Here is a 21,746-nt window from a genome sequence, read left to right as displayed (position 1 = left end):
TTGGGAAAGCTGCATATTCATATGCAAAAGAATGAAATTGGACACTTCTCTTATAGCATAAACAGAAATCAACTCAAAATGGATTATAGACTTAAATATAAGATCTGAAATGATAATATTCCTAGATGAAAACATAGGGAGAATACTTCATAACATGGGTGTTGGCAGTTATTTCCTGGATATGACACCAAGGCTCAGGCAACAAAAGCAAAAATAGACAAGTGGGACTACATCAAACTAAAAAGCTTTGGCACAGCAAAGGAAATAATCAACAGAGTGAAAAGACAGCCTAGGAAATGGGAGAAAATATTTGCAAACCATATATCTGATAAGGTGTTAATATCCCCATATATGTAAGGAACTCCCACAACTCATTAAAAACAAACAAGAAAACCCAATTTATAAATGTGCAAAGGACTTGAAGAGACATTTCTCCAAAGAAGACATACAAATGACTAACAGGTGCATGAACATAGGCTCAACATCACTAGTTATCAGGGAAATGCAAATCAAAACCACAATGCGGTATCACTTCACACCTTTTAGGTGGCTATTATCAAAAAAACAAAAAAAAGAAAAACAAAAAAATAAGTGTTAGGAAAGATGTGGAGAAATTGAAACCCTTGTGCATTGTTGGTGCAAATGTAAAATGGTGCAACTACTATGAAAAACAGTATGGAGGTTCCTCAAAAAATTAAAAATAGAATTACCATGTTATCCAGCAACCCCACTTCTGGGTATTTATCAAAAGAATTGAAAACAGGATCTCCAAGGGATACTTGCACTCGCACATACATTGCAGCATTATTCACAATAGCCAAGAAGTAGAAATAACCTAAATGTCCATCAACAGATGAATGGATAAAGATGATGTGGTGTGTGTGTGTGTGTGTGTGTGTGTGTGTGTGTGTGTACAGAGAGTGCCCAAAAAAATGTATACACATTTTAAGAAAGAAAAATTGTCTTAAAATTGTAACACTAAATATATACTGATAACAAAAGATGAATACAGGTCACGTTTGACTTCTGCAATTACAAGAGGTGCTCAAAGTGTTTGCCATCAGTGTAATTTTAAGAGTTTTTTTTTCTTTTCTTAAAAATGTGTATACATTATTTTTTTGGCATCATACATATGTATATATGTATGATGCCAAAAAATGTATTGTAGCATGTAGCATCCATATTGTAGCATGTATCAGAATTTCCTATTATATATATATAATATTCAGCCTTAGGAAGGAAATTCTGATACATGCTACAATATGGATGAACCTTGAAGACATCATGCTAAGTGAAATCAGCCAGTCACAGAAGAACAGATGCTGCATGATTCCACTTATATGAGGTGTCTAAAGTAGTCAAACTCATAGAAGCAGAAAGCTGCCAGGGATGGGGGCTGGGGGCTGGGAAGGAAGTGGGGAGTTTCTGTCGTGCAGGATGAAACAAATTCTAGAGATCTGTTGTGCAGCAATGTGCATATAGTTAACAAAACAGTACTATATATTTAAAAAATTGTTAATAGGCTAGATTTCATGTTATTCTTGCAATCTATGGGATATAAAAGAAACTAAGTGGGCTTAGGACATACTCGTATATTCAGTGTCCGTTGTGTTCCTACCATTTTAGCAGGTTTTGAGAAACCTGGTACACGGAAACTTCTAAGCATATTTTAAAAGTCTAGTGAGAGATAAGAGAATTGGACACAAGTAGGGAAGAGAATACGGACGTTTTGACTTTACCACTGTTTACCCACCCTTTTTCGGTACAGCATTTGAAAAACTCGTAAGGTTTTAGCCAAGTTAAAGGTAATGCACACTCTCCAAACACCTGCCAAGTCATTAGACAAAATTGCAAGGATGGCTGACTGTGGTGACATCCTTTCCACAGTTCAGCTGGGTTGAACAGTGAAGTGGGGATAGATTTGCTTGTTTTCCCCAGTGACAGCCAATCTCAATCTCTCTCTCTCTCTCTCTCTCTCTCTCTCTCTTTCTCTCTCTCTCTCTCTCTCTCTCTCTCTCTCTCCCTCTCTCCCTTTCCTCTCCCTCTCCCTCTCCCTCCCCCTCCTCACCTCCCTCAGTTCTCTTGTGTTTCCTGCCTTGCCTTCTTTTAATTAGCTATTAGGAAAACTAGCATTTGATCTTTGTCTTCCCCATAAGTACAATGTGTTAGCCACGGTTTTCAGAATCCTACCTGAAAAGCTTGGGAATGTTTGAAGAACTGTCTCCTACCCAGTTGTGACCTTGTCATAAATGTGACTCCTGTGCCTATGCATATCTCCTTGACACTGATGTGCGTATCATGGCCAAGGTACCAGCCACTCTCCTGGACGTGTAAGAATAAATCTAGTCAATTTCCAAACCGTCGTCTTCTTTTGAATTTGCTTTGCAGTTAGTTCAGGTGATGGTTCTATTTGCCTTTTCGGTTCTTGTCAGCAATGTTACCAAAGTGATTTTATAGACCGCTAAGCTCTACAAACTTCATTCAGAGATGACTTGGTCAGCTTCAGTCATCTCTGCACCCCCAGAGTCCAGAGCTGATGTTTATTGAATGAATATTTACATCAAACTTATCTGGATTTTCTTAATTCTGTGTTGGACTTTTAAAAATCATTTCACTTTGAATTTGTGTTCTCGATCTCAGAAACAGCCAGAAATTGCATTTTTAAAGATGATATTTGATTATACATAATCTCTTCCTCCTTTGCTTTTGCTTTCATGTAAAAAATAAATAAAAACACTTCTTCATTTCTTTTAAAACTCTTGAAATTCTGTATCCCCACGAATCTTTCTCTAAGGCGAATATTGAAATCATTAAACACATTAGACTGAAAAATCAGATTTTCCGTTTCTCTTGAGGAAAGCTTGGTGTTTACTATATTTTAGGTCTAATAGTTATATGAAAGTAGCCATTCTGAGCAGAGGAAGGAAATAAAGAAAGACAAAAGGCTGGCAGTAAAGGATTCAGGATCAATCAATAGATAGGTAATTAGACAGTTTGCACAATTAGGCAATCTCGGTTAACCCATGTTATCTCTTACTTTTAACCAGCAAACAACTCATTTAGTGGGGTGCCAGTGTTCATGTAGGTGTTAGTTACTGTTTAATCTTGTCTTCACTATAGTTTGGTAAGTTTATAAGCACCTACATAAGAGGGGAAGTGTAACTGTTTAGTTTGGTGTGTATTTTACACAGAAAAGTGCATTTAAAAACAAGATTTGGTGATGTTTTAAGTACATGTCATGTTATTTTTGTAACCATGCTACAAGAGAGAAAAGATAACTTTTTTTCCCCTTAGTGACCACTGTGTGATATGTCATTAGGAACTGATTTAGCTTAACTAGGTTTAGAGAAACACAAAAGTATGAAGAGCTCTCCGTGGAATAATCATAGAGATTGAAATAATTGACAGTGAGGTATTTGAAGTTTATTAAAAAAATATTGTGGAAGTTTTGCTATACATATGTAATATCATAAAAGAATGATTTTAAATAATTTAAAAATTAAAGCTTTATGTATAAAGTATTGTATTGCTTATATTAATAATAGCACACATATGAAACAACCTTACTCTCCAAAATGAAAAATTTGTTTAAATAATCTGTGTCAGGAACTATATTATGTGCTTTATATACGTTGTCATTTAATTTTTAGAATAAATGTACAAGCGAAGTAGAGTTAGCCCTACTTCGTGACGAAGAAGTTGAATTCCTACAGGTTAAGTCACATTTCCAAGGCCATATCCCTGACAAAACGGCTGAGTCAAAATCACATTGATTTTCCCCCCCCAAACCACTCAGTAGATGACGCAGCCTAAAAGCATGGAGGCTATGAAGTGACTTAAAAAGTTGCAACATGGACGTATGCTAATGATAAGCAAAAATGTTGGATATAAAATTGCACATATGTAGCAATTGCAACTTAGTTCAAATGTGTTTGAATAAAAAGATCAGAGTAAAATATTATAAAGAGTTTAGTGTTTGTATCAGACTGGTGGAATTTGGAGTGGTGGTTTTCCTTTATTTTCTAAAATATCTATAGTTGTACATAAGCTACTCTCAAATTAAAGGGTTGTTAAAATAGAGTGACTGTAGCGTCAGTTTTGTTCATCAATCAGAGCATCTAAAATAATAGTCTTAATGTTTTTGATATGCTTCTGAAAGATTGCGTGGTCATTTGGGCTTGGGTTAATTTTATTTTTAAATTCCAGATCATCAAGTTATTGGATGGAAAACGATCTCAAACTGTGGGAATCTTGATATCTAGTTTGCATTTAGAAATGAAGGACATCCAGCAGGGTAAGTATTCTCCATCACTTTTTTATCCAACTTTTAATTTTTTCAGCATTTTATTGTGAAAGACTTCAAACATACTAGGATGCCACAGGGAATCCCATGTGCCCACTACCCAGGTACAAAGTTCACTCTTATTGTATGGGAAGCACCTTTTCTCCACCAACTAGGTTATTGTGAAGAGAAAGTTGGCCATAATCCATCTGTTAAAAATGTTAATACATTGCTAAAAGATAAGGACGCTTTTTCAAGCATAACTCCAATGCCATTATCATATATTTAAAAACATTTACATTGATTTCTCAATATCGTCAAATATGTAGTATTAATTTCCCTGATTGTCTGTATACTCACTAATTCATCCTTTTGTTTACAGTTAGTTTGATTAAGAATCCAAACAAATTTCATGCATTGCCTTTGATGTGTCTCTCAGGTTTCTTTTAATCTAGAGGTTTCTACCATCCATCTTTTTCTTTCCTTTGTAATTAATGTTTTGAAGAAACCAGGTCACTTGTCCTGTGGGGTTTCCCACAATATTTTGCTGATTATATTGCCATGGTTTTATTTATTATGTTCTTCTGTTTCTGTGGTTCCTATAAACTGTTAGTTTGATCTAGAGATTTAATCTGAGTAGGGGGAAGACTGCTTCATAGATACTATTGTATAGTCTATCAAGAAGTACAGAATATCGGATTGTCTCTTTATGGTGTTAGTGGACACTGTGATCTTTGCCTAGACTCATTATTTTATTAGAAGTTTACAAAATAGTAATATACAAATTCCATTATTTCTTCATTCGTTGGGATACTTCTATGGAGAAATACTTTTCTTGTTCATCTACTTGGTTATGTCATTGTTTCTTAATCCCTTCTTTTTTGCAAGTGATGCTATTTCAGCTTGGTTGTCTTTGGCTCAATTTGAAATAAGATGTTTAAAGAGAAGAACTTTTACTCATGTATATTTTTCATACTCTCTGGAAAAATAGACCAAACACCATCTTATCTTTTGAAATCTATCCTCCAAATAATCAATGAAATGTAAATCTTTATTTTGATATGTGACTGAATAATATTTTCTGAGTGGTAATACAATTTCTTGTAGATGGTTTCAGTAGAATTTAGCATGGGTTTACCAGTGGAGACACTGTCAAACCACACTGCCTTTCAGGTTTCAGTCTGTGTTGCCTCAAATTTGTTTTACTTTGTACCCAGCAGAAGACTCCAAAGGACGTGAACTGAAAGATATTTAGTATTTTCACACACTACTCTTCCGCTCAAATGAGCTTTGTTAGGGCTTAAAATTTTGTTTCATTGGAGACGTTAAAAAGTCCACATAAAACTAAAAATATCCTGAATTACATGATATTCACAGAGTATTCAAGTATGCTGTCTTGTTTTAAATATTTAAGCTTAATAGTAGAACTAAATATGTAAGTGTGAATATTAAACCTCCAAAAATATTGCAGTCATTGATTTGAATTAGGGGCAGAGGGTGGCTAAAAAGGTCCACCATCGAAATTAGAAAGGGGATTCTTCAGTAACTTCAGGTGTTAGGTCTTCTAGAAGAATTGAGTTTTGGGTCAATTCAAACCAGGAAACTGTGATGCTGGGACAAAGGACAAATGAAAAAGTAAAACAAAACGGAAATACATCAGCAGCGATGTATAGTCTTTTGTCAGGGAGACTAACATTGTTGATGCAGTCATTGAAATGAGAAAGCACTTCTTCCTCTTCAGGGGTAGAGTCTTGTCCTAAACAACCGTACTCTCCCTAAGCCTGGTGAAAACCAAGTATGTTTGGTTTCATCACTATGATGCGTAGCACAATGGATATGAGTCTTCACAATGGCAACAGCACCTTAGACTTGATTCAGTTCTTCTTAGGCATGTCCTGCTGTAGTGCAGTAGGTTGCCATGGGGATAAGAGTCATTCCAGCCATGTGATATTCCAGTTACCAGCTCAAGGCCATAAACCTCCTTCCGATGCCATTCTAGCCTTTTGGACTGAATGTTCATTGTGAGTTGGATAAGAGACCATTTCCAGCATTCTACTCTGGGCAAGAACATGCTTACATGAAGCAGAAGTGAACTTGCATTTCAGCACTGGAAATGTCAGTTGTAGCATTACAGGTTTCCAGGACTTGTGGGCGCCATTTTTGTTTTCTCCTGCTTCAAGCACCCCTGTGATCTACCACAGAGTTGGCTCCTAAGTTCTAAAAAATCATCCCCATTCCATGTCTTCATTGAGTAATGCATTCCAGATGAATATGGCAATATAACCTGAGCTTAATTTTTCTTTAGAATCATTTGAATGACACTGGCATCTGAAGGTCACTTAGGAGCCGGGCTGTGTCAGTTACATTTCAGTCTGAGTCCATGTCTGGTCGTGAATGGAATGCACTTGGCCTTGTGTTGTCATCCTGATGAAAGGACTCCCTGTACTAACGTTGGCCTAAAACGTTTGTTTTAATGTGAGGTGTGTCGGGGGGTGGCGGGGGGGGGGGGTGCTGCAATGAGATTTGATTGGGGCAGGCCAGCTGGCAGCCAGGCAAGGTCACATGGCACGTCAATCCTGGTGAAATGATCACAGTTCAGAGACTATTCTTCAGCCTTCTGGTCATATATTTCTCTTCATCACAGCACAAAGACAGATCCACTAACTTGCACTTTTCAAACTCACAAAGAGCTGATGTATAGACCATAAAGCCAGTGTGTTCACTTACAGAATTTTCCTTTGTCACGACAAAAATATTTATTATTTCTGTTCATCGTTACCTTCACATCACCTGTCTCTATTTGTCATTATATATTTGTTTATGCCATTTTCCCCTTTGCTGATATTGCAGCTTGGTCACCTAGATAATCGTTTGGGGTATTTCAGTCCGCAATTACCTCCCACAGATGGATAATCCAGTTTTTACTGGTTTAGCTTTTAAAACACAACCTTGTTCTCCTCATTTGTAAGGTGGGCACTTCTCCATTGTCCACTGGAGAATAATGTGTACACACTGCCTATAATGTGTATTCAAGAAGTGGAATTTGGGGCCTCTGTACCTCACAGTCTTATGTGTGCAAGTAGAGAGCCCGTGTTTGTTCTTTATGTCAGATTGCATTTCTTTGCTAAGAGCTTCTCTGATAATTAAGCATCGTTTACAACTAATTGGGCTAATTGTCATATTAAAGTAATTCAATAATTTTTTTTAGCATTTAATTTAATTAAAAAGTAGACTAGATGGAATTTGAATGTCATGTATTCCATTCCAATGCATTTGGACAAAACCAACTTTCTTCTTTCCCTCCTTCCCTTTTTCCCTCCCTCCCTCTTTCCCTCTCTTCCTTGCCTTTCTCCCTCCCTTCTTTCCTCTCTCAATAAACGTTTTGAAAGCCAGCTCTGTATAAGGCCGCATGATAACCACAACACATAAGACGCAACATATTCTCAAGAGTTCACAGGATGGTCGGAGAGATGTAAAAAGCAGACCAAAATTTCAGTACACTTGCCTATGAAATAACAATGCAGTATCTTAAGTCCTGTAAAACTTAAGATGAGTCTTAGAAGATGAAATGGTGGTCAGAGAAGGTGGACAGAGAAGAAACTTTTCCAGTTGAAAGAAGGTATGTGAAAAGGAGGTAGAGCTCGAGTGTGTAGGTTACATGTACACGTGTTGTTTCAGGGCTAAAGAAAGGAAGCAGCATCCAGCCCAGGAAGGGCCCTGAATATCATCACATGAAATTCGGACATTATCCCATGGTGCTCAAGGAGACACCATCTAAGAGGGGCAGCACTGTGATTTGATTTTCAGTGCAGAAATATCTCTCGGGCTGTGGGAGACTGGCCTTCAAGGCGTCCTGTGCTCTGGCTACACCCCACATTGCCTACTTCCCTTGGCTGTGCTTGTGTCCCCTCTCACTGCACTCCACCCTCAGTGGTCCTCTTCCATTCCTTATAAAGGCCATGTTCATTTCTTCTTCTGAGTCTTTGAAGACACAGCACGTCATCAGTGAACAGCACTGCACATTCCCTCTGTGCCAAATGATTTTCCACCTCACTCTTTATAGCTAGCTCCTTTCCTTTGCTAGATTTCAGCTTAAATGTCACCTCAAAGAGGCCTTCCCAGATTTCCCCTCCCTAATTTAAATCACCCTAACTCTCTTATATTCTACACAGCACTTACTATTTTATTTGTTCGCCTACTGTTTTCATTTGTGTTAATCTCCAGAATATAAGCTCCAAGAGGGAGGTTGATCCCTAGCACCTTGTCCTGTACCCGGCACCTGAGTGATGACTATCAAGTGTCTGTTGAATGAATTTAAAAAAAAAAGGTACTGAAGGTGGATATATCTGTTAGAAAGGGATTGTGATTGTTGAGATAAATGACGAAAGCCAGAACTAAGGCTGTATCTGTAAAAATGTAGAGGAAGAGACCATACACAAGGGATATTTGGAAATAGAATTGCTCCAGTTAGCCACATCAGATGCAAATTATGTTGGAGAAGAAGTCTTGTATGTACCCTGGGTTTCTGGCTTCACGAGAACGTGTGTCATGGTGCCAGAAACATAAACTGGAAATAGAGAAGGAAAAGCATGGGTAGAAAGATCAGCTCTGTTTGGAGTGATTTGAGTCAGAGATGACTGGACACATTTTAGCTCAAGTGTTCATTGTGTTCAATGAGCATCTGAAAAGTCTGGCCTGATGCTAAATAGATACGGCTAGGTCAGAGATATAACATCTCCCAAAAGGTAGCCATCCTCGTGTGTTTCCCTCTACTCAAGATGGGCTTGGACATCGTGTAGGAGAAAGACAAATCCCTATACTGACTGAAGTTTAAAGCACTGCATGACTAAGGAGAGGACCTTGGTCATGGAGAAAGACTGGTTTCAGGAGACTGACTCTAATACCCACAGCACTTGGATTTGGTCCAAGGGAGACTCTGAAGAAGTGATTTACTTCTTGCTGGTTTTCCATCTGCTAAACTGGATGACTTGTATTTAAAAGCATTTTGGCTTCCTTGGACCCAGTTTCTGCCTACAGGACTGCAAATTAGTGTTTTCATTCCATGCTAATGATTTCCTCTTATTCTTTTCCCAGAGGAGATGGAAAATTGCTGTTGACTATTCTTGACATAAACCTCTGTATGCATTGCAATAGACGAGGTGCCAGAAACCTCCTGGCATTCATTTGGAATTTCCCGTACATGCAGAATTCATATTTATAATATTTAATCTAACATCAAAATAAAACACTTTAGTTTAGTTCCTACTAGTCCAGAATCTCAGTTTGAGAGTTCATCAGCATCAAAATTATCTTTCTGTTTAGGAATCTCATACCAAAATGTGAAAGGATGCCGGAAAGTTATATGCCCAGTCTGAAACCCAGATCTGAGAATGGACTTTGCTCACTTTTGCCTAATAATTTCTAGAAATATCTGTCAAGGTTTTTTCTAGTTGTCTAAAACATAATGAATTTGACCAGGCATCTGAAGTTCACCACTAATTGTCTAGGACTTTCCTGAGGAACATTCTAATTCTAACCTAGAAGACACTATACTCAAAGGCTCTTGGTTTCCAAATTTTTTATTATATACCTGTATCAGTAAAAAGTTTTGAACATGCTTCTCAAGGTATGTTTTCTAAAACATGTACTTCATGTAAATGTGTGACAGAACTAACACATTATAAAACAGAAAAATTAAAGTGAGATTAATAATAATTTTTAATGTTTTCTTCCTTTGATGGCTTTGGGTTCTCATTAGCTAATGTCTCAAGGCTCAATATATAAATAGGTGAGGCTCATGACAACAACAGTGGATTTAAACCCACATTTCAAACCATCCCTTGATGAGTTCTATTATAATTTATGGAAGTCAACATCTTGGCAATTCTGATGTGACTGTCCTTGCTTTTAACTCATTCCATGACTGATGAAGAACTTGTCTAGCAATCAAAGTGTCTGCTCCATCATTTTCTTATTGTTGACAGATTATCTTCAATCTGGGGTTTCTCTGCAGAAATTTTTTGAAGCCAACTTATTTATTTTGTCAAGTTTAGTTTAATGAAAACAGATTTTAGAATCAGAACACTTCATTTAATTCCCCCTCGCCCCCCGAATCATAATATGTTGAAAGTAAAAGAACAAGTAAGGATGCCGTGTATGGAGGAGTTTACCCACCAAAGTTGACATGTGATCATGACCTGCTCATGTACGTACTGAAGGTACCAGGATCAATCAACTTATTAAATATTGGCAGATCTCATTTTTTAAAAAAAAATCTTTAGATGAATATAAACAGTCGTTCTAATACTGCCCTTTCCTTTCCCACCTGTCTTGTCTTCCCATTGAGTCTAAAACACCTGAGCAGGAGGGCTCCCACCCACCTCTTTCTAGACCACTGTACATTCCTTCCCTCAGAGTTGAGTCCAAAAAGCAGAGGGTAGCCTTTCTTTGTACTTTACCTTCAGGCACTGGCTGAGACCATCCAATCTGCCTGGAATGTAATTTTGGCTTAAAAGAACCAGAACTAATGAAAGAACAGAAGCAGCTTAATCCAAACTCTTTCTCATTCCACTGCCCTACGGAGCATAGAGGGGTGAAGGAGGGGAAGTTGTGTGAATTCTATGCTGTATCCCTTCTTTGAGGTTTGAACCATGGACAATTTTAATTGCACCTATAAAATGGCACCTTGGGCACCTCCAGGCATGTAGCACATGCCTGGACTTAGGTGGGAATTAGGATTTTTAGTTTATAAGATTGAGCGATTTTGAGCTTTCGGAATCGATTAGATAAGTGTCCCTTTTGGGGTTTTCATTTATCGTCCACTTTCCAGTCAGCTCCTGTTCACAGGTCCTTATCAAAGTACGAATTAAGGACTGTATTAACTAACATGACACACTAGCAGGCATTCGGCAATGTAAATGAGATTGTGAAATATATTCCCTTGATAGTGTTTGTTCTTTATGTGTCCGGGGGCACCTTTTGCTTGTGTTTCTTCATTCTTTGTGGTTTCCCTTCTTCGTTCTGGCATGCAGTGTCAAATCGCAATTATTCATATCTTTTCAAGAAAATTAGACTTTATATACTTGTAGATTTTATTGTCTTTTAATATTGGTGTTTTCTTTTCAGATAATTATTTTTCAAGCTCCTGATTTCTTTCTTTTAGAAATTATTTTGCTTTGATTTCAACTACAATACTGACTATTTTGAATAACTGCAACTAGTTAACAAAGATTGAAATTTGAGCATTTCATTCCACAGATTATTTCAGCATATTAGAATTTAATTATTAGTGATAACTATTTAAATGGTGAAATTCTTGTTGTGTATGCTACAAAACAAATTTTTTTTTTAGCAGGAGCTGCATATGGTGCCCACTGGGAGACTATGGACTAATGTAAAAAGCCTGTGATACCATTGAGAGACCAAGGCTTCTGTATAGACTGTTGTGGTAGCTGGTTAACTGATTTGTTTGTGTGTATTTTTTGAAGTGGTGGGGATTGTAGGTGAAGTGATTATTTATAGTCTAATACTTTTAAAGGGATCAAAGAAAAACAATCATGGTCCAGTAAATTTGATTATGGAACTGAGCTTTAGAAATGAAGCTGTGTGACTTTGTGCCCTCGTTTTGTCATCTGTAAAGCTAGGGACAGCAGTCTCACTCTCCTCATAGGATTAAAGGTAAAACACTTAGAGCGATGCCTGAAACACCAGAAGCTCCCAATAAATGTTGGCTATTAATTTATTAAATCTGAATCCCTAGTAAGGTCTGCCTACTGTCCCTCTGGTGTAGTAGACAGAGATTCCTTTCAACTGACCATGTCCTCAGCATTTCATCTGGATACTCGCACAGAGCGAGGCTTTGCGCGTCCCTGTGTCTGCACAGGCAGGCCCAGTGCCGACTGGAGGTGGAACGTAGTAATGGGTAAGGCATCTTATAGGAGACCCGTGAGCACTGTGAACGGACTTGGTTCCAGAGCTCTCAGTGGGGCGGGTTCTGTGCAGCTCCTGCCCTGTCTCTCCCTCCGCGTTCCTCCCTTCTTTACAACGCTTGCCCAGCTTTAACTTGGCCTTTCCTCTCAGTGATGGCCTTGTGGTTGGGAAGCGAAACTTCACAGAGTTCTTCTGGCCTTGCTCTCCAATTCTACCACTGTCTCCTTCCATGACCCTCCATCCTTGCCTTTTCCGTGGTAGAGGTTAAGGGTATTGGTTTGTGGAAGTTTTGGGGGGTAGGTTACCTGAGAGTTTTAAAAACCCAGGGCCTCCTATGCTACTTTCCTCATTCTGTTCTCTTTTCCTTACAAATTTAGTATCAAGCCCTAGAAATATCAGTAATTTGGGCAAAACTGCGAAGTCGTCACATTTGCTATTTGAAAGTTAACATTGTTAACAAAGTAATTTCCATTAATAGAGCCAAATAATCTTAATAATCTTTGCTTTCTTGGGCTGAGACTAGATCTAGTCCATTTGCAAGTGATTATTAAAATCCCAGTTTGTATAAGATATTGTGTAGACTACTTAAGGAAATACCAAGAAGCATAAAGTAGGCTACAAAGAGGTTATTTTTAAACCCAACATTAGCCAAAGCTGGTAAACTAACCCAACCTTATCTGTCTGTGCCATCTTCCACACTTTGGATGACAAGATTTTCTTTGGCTAATCTAACAGACTAAGGAGTGTGCCTTCCTACCTCAGTCTCCCACGTGTTTCTTGCCCAAGGGTGCTTCTTTAGTCAAAAAGAACAGCTCCCTTAAATAACTGTTTGTTTTTTACTAATTAGAAGCTTTTCAAACAGCAAACACCGTCATTCTTTGTTTATTTGGACACGGTACACTTGGGGGGAAAGTGTTCAGGGTTAAAAATGGCTGTAAGCCTGAGAGAATTCCTCCATGTTCTTTCTCCTTACCCTGGTCTTGTGCAAAGCTGTCTCCAAACTGGAGAGAGAATTTGCCTGTTGTGTGAGACCCTGACTCTGGGCATGTGCCTGAAGCAGGCACGTAGTTTTTATGTGCGCCTGTTAGTTTGAATTTGTGATACTGATCTGCTTTTTGTCCCTGCTGACGGTTATTATATCTTAATGGGCGAAACACTACTCTAATGATCCTTGTGTATATAATTCTTGGAGTACAGAGCAGGCACCAGAGGACCACATAAAAATGTTTGCCTCAATTTCCCTGCAAAAAAGGAGCCCAGAAACCAGACTTGACCAAGTAACAGATTTTTAAAGGTAAAGGAACCCAATAAAATTACCAGCTTTTCACAGCGTGTGTCTACTTCCTTTCGGCATATTGTGAGGTGTAGGTGAAATATTCTAACTGAATTGACAGTGTGAGTGGGGATAACTAAGGAGAGAGGGAGATAAAAGTAAAAACCACCAGCAATGATTGATATTGCAGTAGCAATGAGTTGTTGGGGTCTCAACTTTGTGGATTTGACACTTCACCTTTCTGACACCATCTGCAGGAGTGTTGGTATAATGAGCCCTCTACAGATGGGAACAAAAGCTAGAATTACTTGGAATTACTGTATCAGGACTTTGAGGCATGCTATAGAATTGTGTAGGCTGGTATTTGCTTATTCAACTTGTAAGATAAAAGGTGTGAGCATGTGAGAGAGAGGCAGACAGAGCAACAGGGACGGAGTGTGTTTTTAAAGTATAAAATGGAGGGTGCTACTGGATCCTAGATAACTCCAAAATTATTTTAATCAGTGCTTGATTTCTTTCCACATTGTAATCATCGCTTAACTAATTAAATGGGCTCGTGTCATGCCTCTAAGTTTGATTGTAAATGCCTTCAAGAGTCAATTCTCTAATACACTGTCCCAGCATTTGGGAAACAGAATGATCAGGTATTGATTCTGGCCCTTTGTAGGAACTTAACTGTTTTTGTTGATTAGGAGACAGAATTATGTCCATGCAAGACAGCTTTTCTAGGAGTTAAGCTTTTTTTTTTTTTTTTTTTTACCTTTTAGACCTTTGGTCAATAACCTAACCTCCTTTGGCCACTCTGGAGGATAGAAATAACAGAAATAATTTAATTTCCTTGAGTTCCTGGGATCGACCAGATGATCTCTTCATAGTGCTTCTTCCACCTCTGTATTTGATCTTACTTTTATTTTTAAGATCCGTACATGGAAGAGGAGAAGCCTCAGTGGAACACATGGTGCTGGCCCTAAATTAACCCATCAGCTTCCTCCTTCGCCAGTCATTTGCTCTCTCCCATTCCTTCCAGGTCTTGGGGGGAAGATCAGATGGCATGTCCAGCTCTTAAACACCTCTGCCTATTTCTGTGGTGGGTCCACAGCTCTTCACCCAAAACTAGGCATAAAGTCTCCGAGTGGTCGACACTGCAGTTTCCTCGATCCCAGAGCTCTGTATGTGCTCCAGTGTCTTTCTCCTCTGTCCTGTTCTTTCTGTCCACAGTACTCAGGTTTTTGCTGCCTCTTGCCCACTGGCATAGGTTCGAAACCAGTCGTTCCAGATTTTGACGTGTCGTGTATAATCCAGCTATCCAATTTACAGTTTACTCCCCACTCATAACTGCTCGTTGCCACCCCGCCACCCCGACGGTGTATCAGGAGCACAGCCGGCTCTTCATCATGGCATTCAGAATCCCACGAGATCTTGCTCCAAACTATGTTTGGAGCCTTATCTCCTTAGTCCCCTTCAGTTACACTCTTTGCAACCCAAATGTGAACTACCTGCTGTGGCCCGCACGTCGCATCAGCTTGTCTGCATCTGCCTCTTCCACTTGGAAAGCCCCACATCCTTCCAGCTGATGCTCACCCGCCCTAGTTGTAAACTTACAGATTGTGTTTGCTTGGAATGAATTTGGCTTACTTCCTGGTGATTAATAAATGGGGGTTGCAGGTGTCTGCTGAAGCAGTGTACCAGTTGAATTTTTCCTGGTAACCTTTTTTCCTCAGGCAGTACTGCTATTTAAAAAAGGTTTGGAAGGTTAAGAATGAGGGGAAAGATACTTCCCTTAAAACTGAGAAATTCCCTCGTTACACTTACTTATTGTTTGGCATGGGATATGCAGGCGAGCAGTGCATCTTATTGGGAATGGGTATTACTACTGATTAAGCTTTGGTTTTTCAATAGGGACAAACGGGGAGGGGCTAAACTTAATTCAGCTATACATCCATACTATTTCATCGGTCAAAAATTCTATCCCTTTAAAAAAAAAAAATTCTATCCCTTTTACCATCACTATGTTTTGTTTTGGTTTGTTTTTAAGACTCCATGCTTTCTTAATCAAGGAACTTTGCCTGATACCAAGCAGAAGGACTCACTCTGGGATTCCTGTAGCATCTATTCCATCCACAAATGATTTCTTTTTAATTCCTGTTACACCCCAGATACTATGCTGAGAGCTGGGGATATCAAGGTGTATAGAACGATCCCTGACTACAGGTCCTTCACAATCCAGTGGGAGAGGGAAACTGTTAGGCGACAGACCTTAACACAATATCTTAAAGTAGACTCTTCTTACCGTATGTAAAATATGAGTACAGTGCCATGGAAAAGGAAAGGAGTGAGGGCTTATTGATTCCAAGGTCAAGGTGCTCCTTCCAGGGCAGGAAACCTTTCACCTGAGCCTTGGAGGATGAGGTGTGGAAGGGAAGAAGCCGTCGCATGTTCAGGAATGGGGAGCTGCCCAATCTGGCTGGAGCACGGGGTGCATGGGAGAAATGGACGTGATAGGATATGAGGAAGTGTAGCTCAGGGCCAGCAAGGGAATGGACTTACAAATCAGGCCAAGGGGTTTGGGCTTTATCCAAATTTAAAGGAAAGACGTCTGAGGTGTTTTAAACATCAAAGTAGAATTTTGAGACCCGGCTTTTAAAAATATAACTGATGGTATGATGAAGTGTCGATTGATGGGAAAGATGGAAATTAGAGATAAAATTCGTTAACTTTCTGAATGGACACATAGGTATCTTGTATTTCTCTTAAGACATTTGGTACAGTTTTTTTTTTGTAATTAGAGTCATTTGTGCATATATCTTTCCTATTGATAATGCTTCCTAAAGTTGGGCCTGAAGTGGGGTTTTGAAGGACTGAAGGGGATTAATAGCAACTATTCCTATCTGAAACTTTCAAGAATTCTGTAAAGTTTCATTTATAGCATAAAATGCTCAGTAGTTTAACTCTTTTTTAATTATTTCCAGATGTCAGAGGAGATAGGCATTAACAAGCTTTAAAACACATTAGCAATCTGTATATTTAAAATCATAATAGCCATCGTTCATAGGTACCATTTTGAGTTTATACCATGCTCTGTGCACTATGCCAAGCATACACATTATCCCCCTTAATGTTTTCAGTAAGTGGTATTAAACCCTTTTTATGGATATGCTGAGGCTCAGACAATTTAACTTACCAGGGTCAAGTAGTATGTTGGGATCCCTCCATGATAGTCATCTTGATCTTTTTCTGTACCTTGAGCTTGTTCCTTCATTAGAAAAAGAAACTTCCTTTTGCAGTTACCACTCCTTGGAATGCTCTTCCCCCAGATATTCCCAGAACTGACCTCTTTAGCTCTTAAACAGTCATCTCCCAAAGAAGTCTTCATCAATCATTCTAGCTCATGTTGCTCATTTCTCTACTTTCGTCATAGTATATCATTATCTGAAAACTATTTACTAGTTTTCTTGTCTGTCCTGTAAGCTAGAGTATAAATTCATGAGATCAAATGCTTTGAATATCCTATACACTTTTGATTTATATAATCACAGCATTTTAGAACAGTTTCTAGAACTTAATACACATTCAATAAATATTTATCCAAGGGATGGTTGAATGAATGAACCAAGCATGGGTCTCCAGGCGCATGCTTGCTCTTCTGTCCCATCCTCCTTAGATGTTTTCTTTCTGCTACCTAGTACACTGGAGGGGCATTGGCTGACCATATAACCCTTCAAACTGTGGGTCTGGGACCCAGACTGGTTAATGTTTAAAAAGCTAATTTTTCACTCACTAGGAAAAGAAGCCCACAGATCATTCTCTTTCTCATTAGTTAAGATTACTTGATTATATCTAAACTTATAGTCCATGCATAGTACCTAGGATGTATGATTAGAAGTGAACATTTCTGATAAATTATTTAGGATTTCACCTTTTCTTACTGCATTCTTATTGGCTGATTTTTTGTAAGAGAATATAGGAATTTACATAAAATAGACATTGTTCTGGGGCTAGTTTCTGTTTTTTTAAAGCAACAGCCATGTTAAAATGCCCACTCTATCTAACAAATTAGTGAATTCTTATTATCTTCACATACAAAATAACAGTCCTGGAAGGGCAAATTCTTTCATTCTTTCCTCAAACTACATTTTTCTTTTGTGGTTTCGTATTGGCTTTTCCAGTAGTGTAATTTTTCTTTGTCTTGGTGGAATCTGAGATGACTAGCTTTGCCAGTAGAATATTAACCTCTTCTTTTCTCACTGCCCCACACCTATCTAGGAATAGCTTGCTGATTAACTCCTAAGTTAGAGAAGGTGGCCTGTGAAGGAATTTTAAGTACATTTCTCGGTGTTCTGTGAAGTTACATGATCATAGCTGAGTTAATTAACTTTATTAAAGTTGTATAAAGGCATTCATATGATTCTAAACTACAGAAGAGGCAAAACAATTTGAAAGCAACCTTCCCTTTACCTTGATCCCTACTTTCTCTGAAAACCATGGTGTAATGCCAATGAACAGAATAATGGTTGACGAGCAAAATTTTAAGGCATTCTAAATATCACTGGTTGGTTTAATAAAATTAATTAGCCTGCCACAGAGAAAATTTACTAGCGTGCTGGTTAATTTCACAATGTAAAGTCAGAGAAGGGAGGTGGGGTTGAGGGAACAAACTTTATTAGTTTTGAATAATTATTTAAAGATGTGGAGCTGCCTATTTCAAACACTTTGATTGTCAAATCCATTAAAGCTTTAAAAACTCCACGTTTATATCCTGGTATATATGGGAAGGAATCTCTCTAGATGAAATTATAAGCATATTAGTTAACAGCTAAGTGACTTATTAAAGATACACAACAACAAGTAGAATCCTAATAAAACCATGGGAATGAGAATTTGCCTTAAGACTGACTCATGGGAGGTTTCCATAATCTTAATTTGCCATTGATGCAATGATTGCTTTTTCTTGTCTTTTTAATCCAAACAAGATGTTTGCAGTGGCCATGGAAAGGTGCCTGAAATCACATGCCTGAATTCATTTAATTTGCCAACATTGTCTTTTTTTTCTCTTTCTTCCTGGTAATGGGCAAGAGTCAGTTCTGGTGCATTAGGTACTAAATCTCTTCAATTACCAGCCGGGAAGAAAGATTTAAAATTGGGCTTCGAATCCACAAACTGATTTAGTTTTAAAGCACGTACACCTCTCCTGTGGAGCCTAAATTAAACTGCAGAAAGGACTAGAGCTTGAGGAATTAAACCAGGCAGGGCCAAGGCTCAGGCCAGCAATAGCAACCATTTTGGTTTCTTTCTCTGGGGACCCCCTAGTGCAAAAGGAAAGGGAGCAGCAACGAGCAGAAAGACACAACTTGTGTAAGAAAGTGCAATATTATATTGCTTGGAATCTAGTATGGGGGAGTCTAACCAAGCCTTGTATTTTTTCTTCTCTTTCTTTTTGGGTGCTCGGCAGCCATTTTCAACGTGGATGACTCTGTAGTGGACCTGGAAACTCTGGCAGCCTTGTATGAAAACGTGAGTACCGAAGAGACACAGCGCCAGTTTCCAGATTTCCATATCATTCCTAACCAAAACAATTTCAAGGTCTAAAACATAGTTACATGTGGCTCCTTACACCTAAAGAATTACTGAGCTATTCCTGTTCTCTGGCAGTAAGGATTTTGACATAGCATGAAAGAGACTAAGGCGCAGAAACACAAGCCCAAATACGAGTGGACATGAGACAAGCACTAGGGTCCTGAACCCTACGGTGGTGTCGGGGTGAGTAGATCTCTTTGCACACCTGCAAGGGAGGGTAGTTCAAGGTGGAGACCACTTCTCCGTCAAGGAACCCAGCCCTGTGGCTTGCTGTCAGTTAATGAGGTAAGCTACCGGTTCGTGTTGGTGTACACCAGTGTCTTCCTCTGAGGCATGGGAATGCTGATACCAGCTTGGATGATTGCTTTTAGTCCAAATGAGCTGATGGTGTTGAATGTGGACAGGAACATAGCATGGTGGGCGTGTGTTTTGGATTTAGAGTCAGACAGTCTTTAGGTTTACCACTTTCTGCGGAGTGATTTGGGGCCTGTTAAACTCTTTATGCCTGTCTGGTCATCAGTACAAGGGGAACTATAATGGGCTGTACCTGATTTTTTATGAGTATTAAGAGATAAGATATGTCGCAGTAGCAATGTATTTTGAAAACAAACCACGCTGTACACATAGATGGTCTTTAAATTTGGGTTATATGAGGAAATAACCCACACAATTGGCAGGCTCTCTTGAGAAGATGACACAGGAGAGTCAAGAATTTCTATAATTTTTGACTGTTCTGGTTCACTGACTCTGTGAGGATTTGCAAATACATTGAACCAGATTCTCTTTACTGAAGAAATGGTATTTCCCAGGAAGCTGTGTGGAGCTCTGGAGGTCAGCAAGCTCAAAAATGATTCATTTCAATACTAAGTATCTTATAGACTATTTGCTTAGTGCGATAAGCCAGCCTAGTGGGATTGCCGGTTCCCTCCACAATTTTATATCCTTTATGTACATCAGGAGCTGTTGAGCATGCGTGGATGAGAACTTCTCACATTTCTATCAGTAAGGCTTTCATTAATAGACAAGAAGGCATACAGATACCAGGTTATCAGGAGCTGGCGCTGCATTTCTTACGATCCTGGAGGGCAGTGTGATATCATGGGAGAGAGATTCCGAGTCAGTCCCTTTTAGCAGCTACTTAGTGTAAGCCTCAATGGAATCATCTATAAAATGAGTATATAGTAATTGATGTTGAAGAACTTTGTAAAAGGCAAAGTGCCTTCTAGATGTTTTTGGTTGTTACTATGGACCCAGGACTGTGCACATACTCGGTACTTGTCAGCTTACAGTAGAGATAAGCTGCATACAACTCAAATAGTTGAATAAATTGAGAAAGTATGGGACCAAATGCCAAAATAAACAGTACAGGCAAAATTAATTACAAAACTTAGAAAAAGAGAAGATGGTGACTGACTAGAAATAAAAAGTCAGGGGCCTGCATAAGTGAGGAGGGCTGTTGAGGGTCAGAAGGCAAATGCTAAGGACAACTTGAGCCACATCTGCTTACAGGCAAAAAGAGAGGACTCGAAGTTAGCAATCCAGTGTCCCGTCTTCTACCATAGATCCAGCTAATGTCACTCGTTAGGACCATTCGTATTAGCCAGTGGTTCTCAAACATTAGTGTACTTCGGAATCGCTGGCAGGGCTTGCTGGGCCTCACCTCAAGTTTCCTAAGGCTGGGGTAGGGCCAGTAGTTTGCATTTCTAGCTAGTGACAGGTGGTACTGAAGCTCCCGGTCCAGAGGCCACACTTTAAGACACGTTGCTTTAGACAGATTCTCCTTGTTCATTTTTTTGTGTGTTTTGTTTTGTTTCTTTTTGAACACAGAGAGCCCAAGAGGATGAATTGATTAAAATAAGAAAGTATTATGAGACATCCAAAGAAGAAGAGTTGAAGCTCCTGGATAAACCTGAGCAGTAAGGATGCTAAAACACGTTTCTTTTGGGCCAAAACGAGAAGGGCGATCTCTATCATCCAGCCTCCCAGCTCTGAATAATCACCTCTAAGTTGTGCAATGAGCTAAGTCTCAGCTCCATCATTCCCGTGACCTATTGCTTGCAGCAGGATGACCTAACTGCCCGGAAAAGCAGCCACGAGATTTGCGCTGCTGGATAGAATATGTCTCAACCCCTTTCCCCACCCCTCGTGATTCCCCTTTCTTGTTCTAGCAAGTTGTTAATTCCTCCTAGACTAAACATTCTGGCTAAAAGGGTAACTGAGGAAGGAAGAAGTCATTGCTCTGTTTAAGATTCTGCTGATCAGTTAGAAAAATGATGTCAGAGTCACACCACTGCAATTGATTTTCCTAAATGTCGTATCCAGTAAATGTAGCCTGAATGTGCCAGGCTTTCCCAAATTTCCCCACCTGCCCTGCCTAGTTTGGACATGACTTTTTCATCCTCTCTTGGCGTGCGTTGTTCTCTCCATTCACTATCTAGAGTTGTTTGCTCTGTGGTTTGGGGTGTTGTTCCACACCCTTTGAAACCCCAGAACTCTAACGTGCAACTAAGTGACTCATCCTCATCTGGGCTCCTGGGGTCTGCAAACCACGGATAAGCTTCTGGGGCTCTGCAGACCCTCAGCCCCATCCAGCTTCACATGGCCCAAGACTCTTGTGAGGGTGTGAAATGGGTCCAGAGGGGACAGAGGACGCCTTTGCCTGTTGCTATCTTGGATGCTTCATGTCCA

General features: G+C 39.2%; 1 protein-coding gene across 1 annotated transcript in view; it reads left to right on the top strand.

The window, feature by feature from the left end:
- The window catches only part of FMN1 (formin 1), a 264,605-nt gene that overhangs the window by 106,488 nt on the left and 136,371 nt on the right, over positions 1-21,746 (top strand). Inside the window, 3 exon segments of the mRNA XM_033108537.1 lie at positions 4,207-4,294; positions 18,934-18,995; positions 20,886-20,974. Of these exon segments, the coding sequence (XP_032964428.1) occupies positions 4,207-4,294; positions 18,934-18,995; positions 20,886-20,974 (239 nt within the window).

Source organism: Rhinolophus ferrumequinum, chromosome 6 (genome assembly GCF_004115265.2).
Source record: "Rhinolophus ferrumequinum isolate MPI-CBG mRhiFer1 chromosome 6, mRhiFer1_v1.p, whole genome shotgun sequence".
Taxonomy (NCBI): domain Eukaryota; kingdom Metazoa; phylum Chordata; class Mammalia; order Chiroptera; family Rhinolophidae; genus Rhinolophus; species Rhinolophus ferrumequinum.
This window is presented reverse-complemented; position numbering and strand designations above follow the sequence as displayed.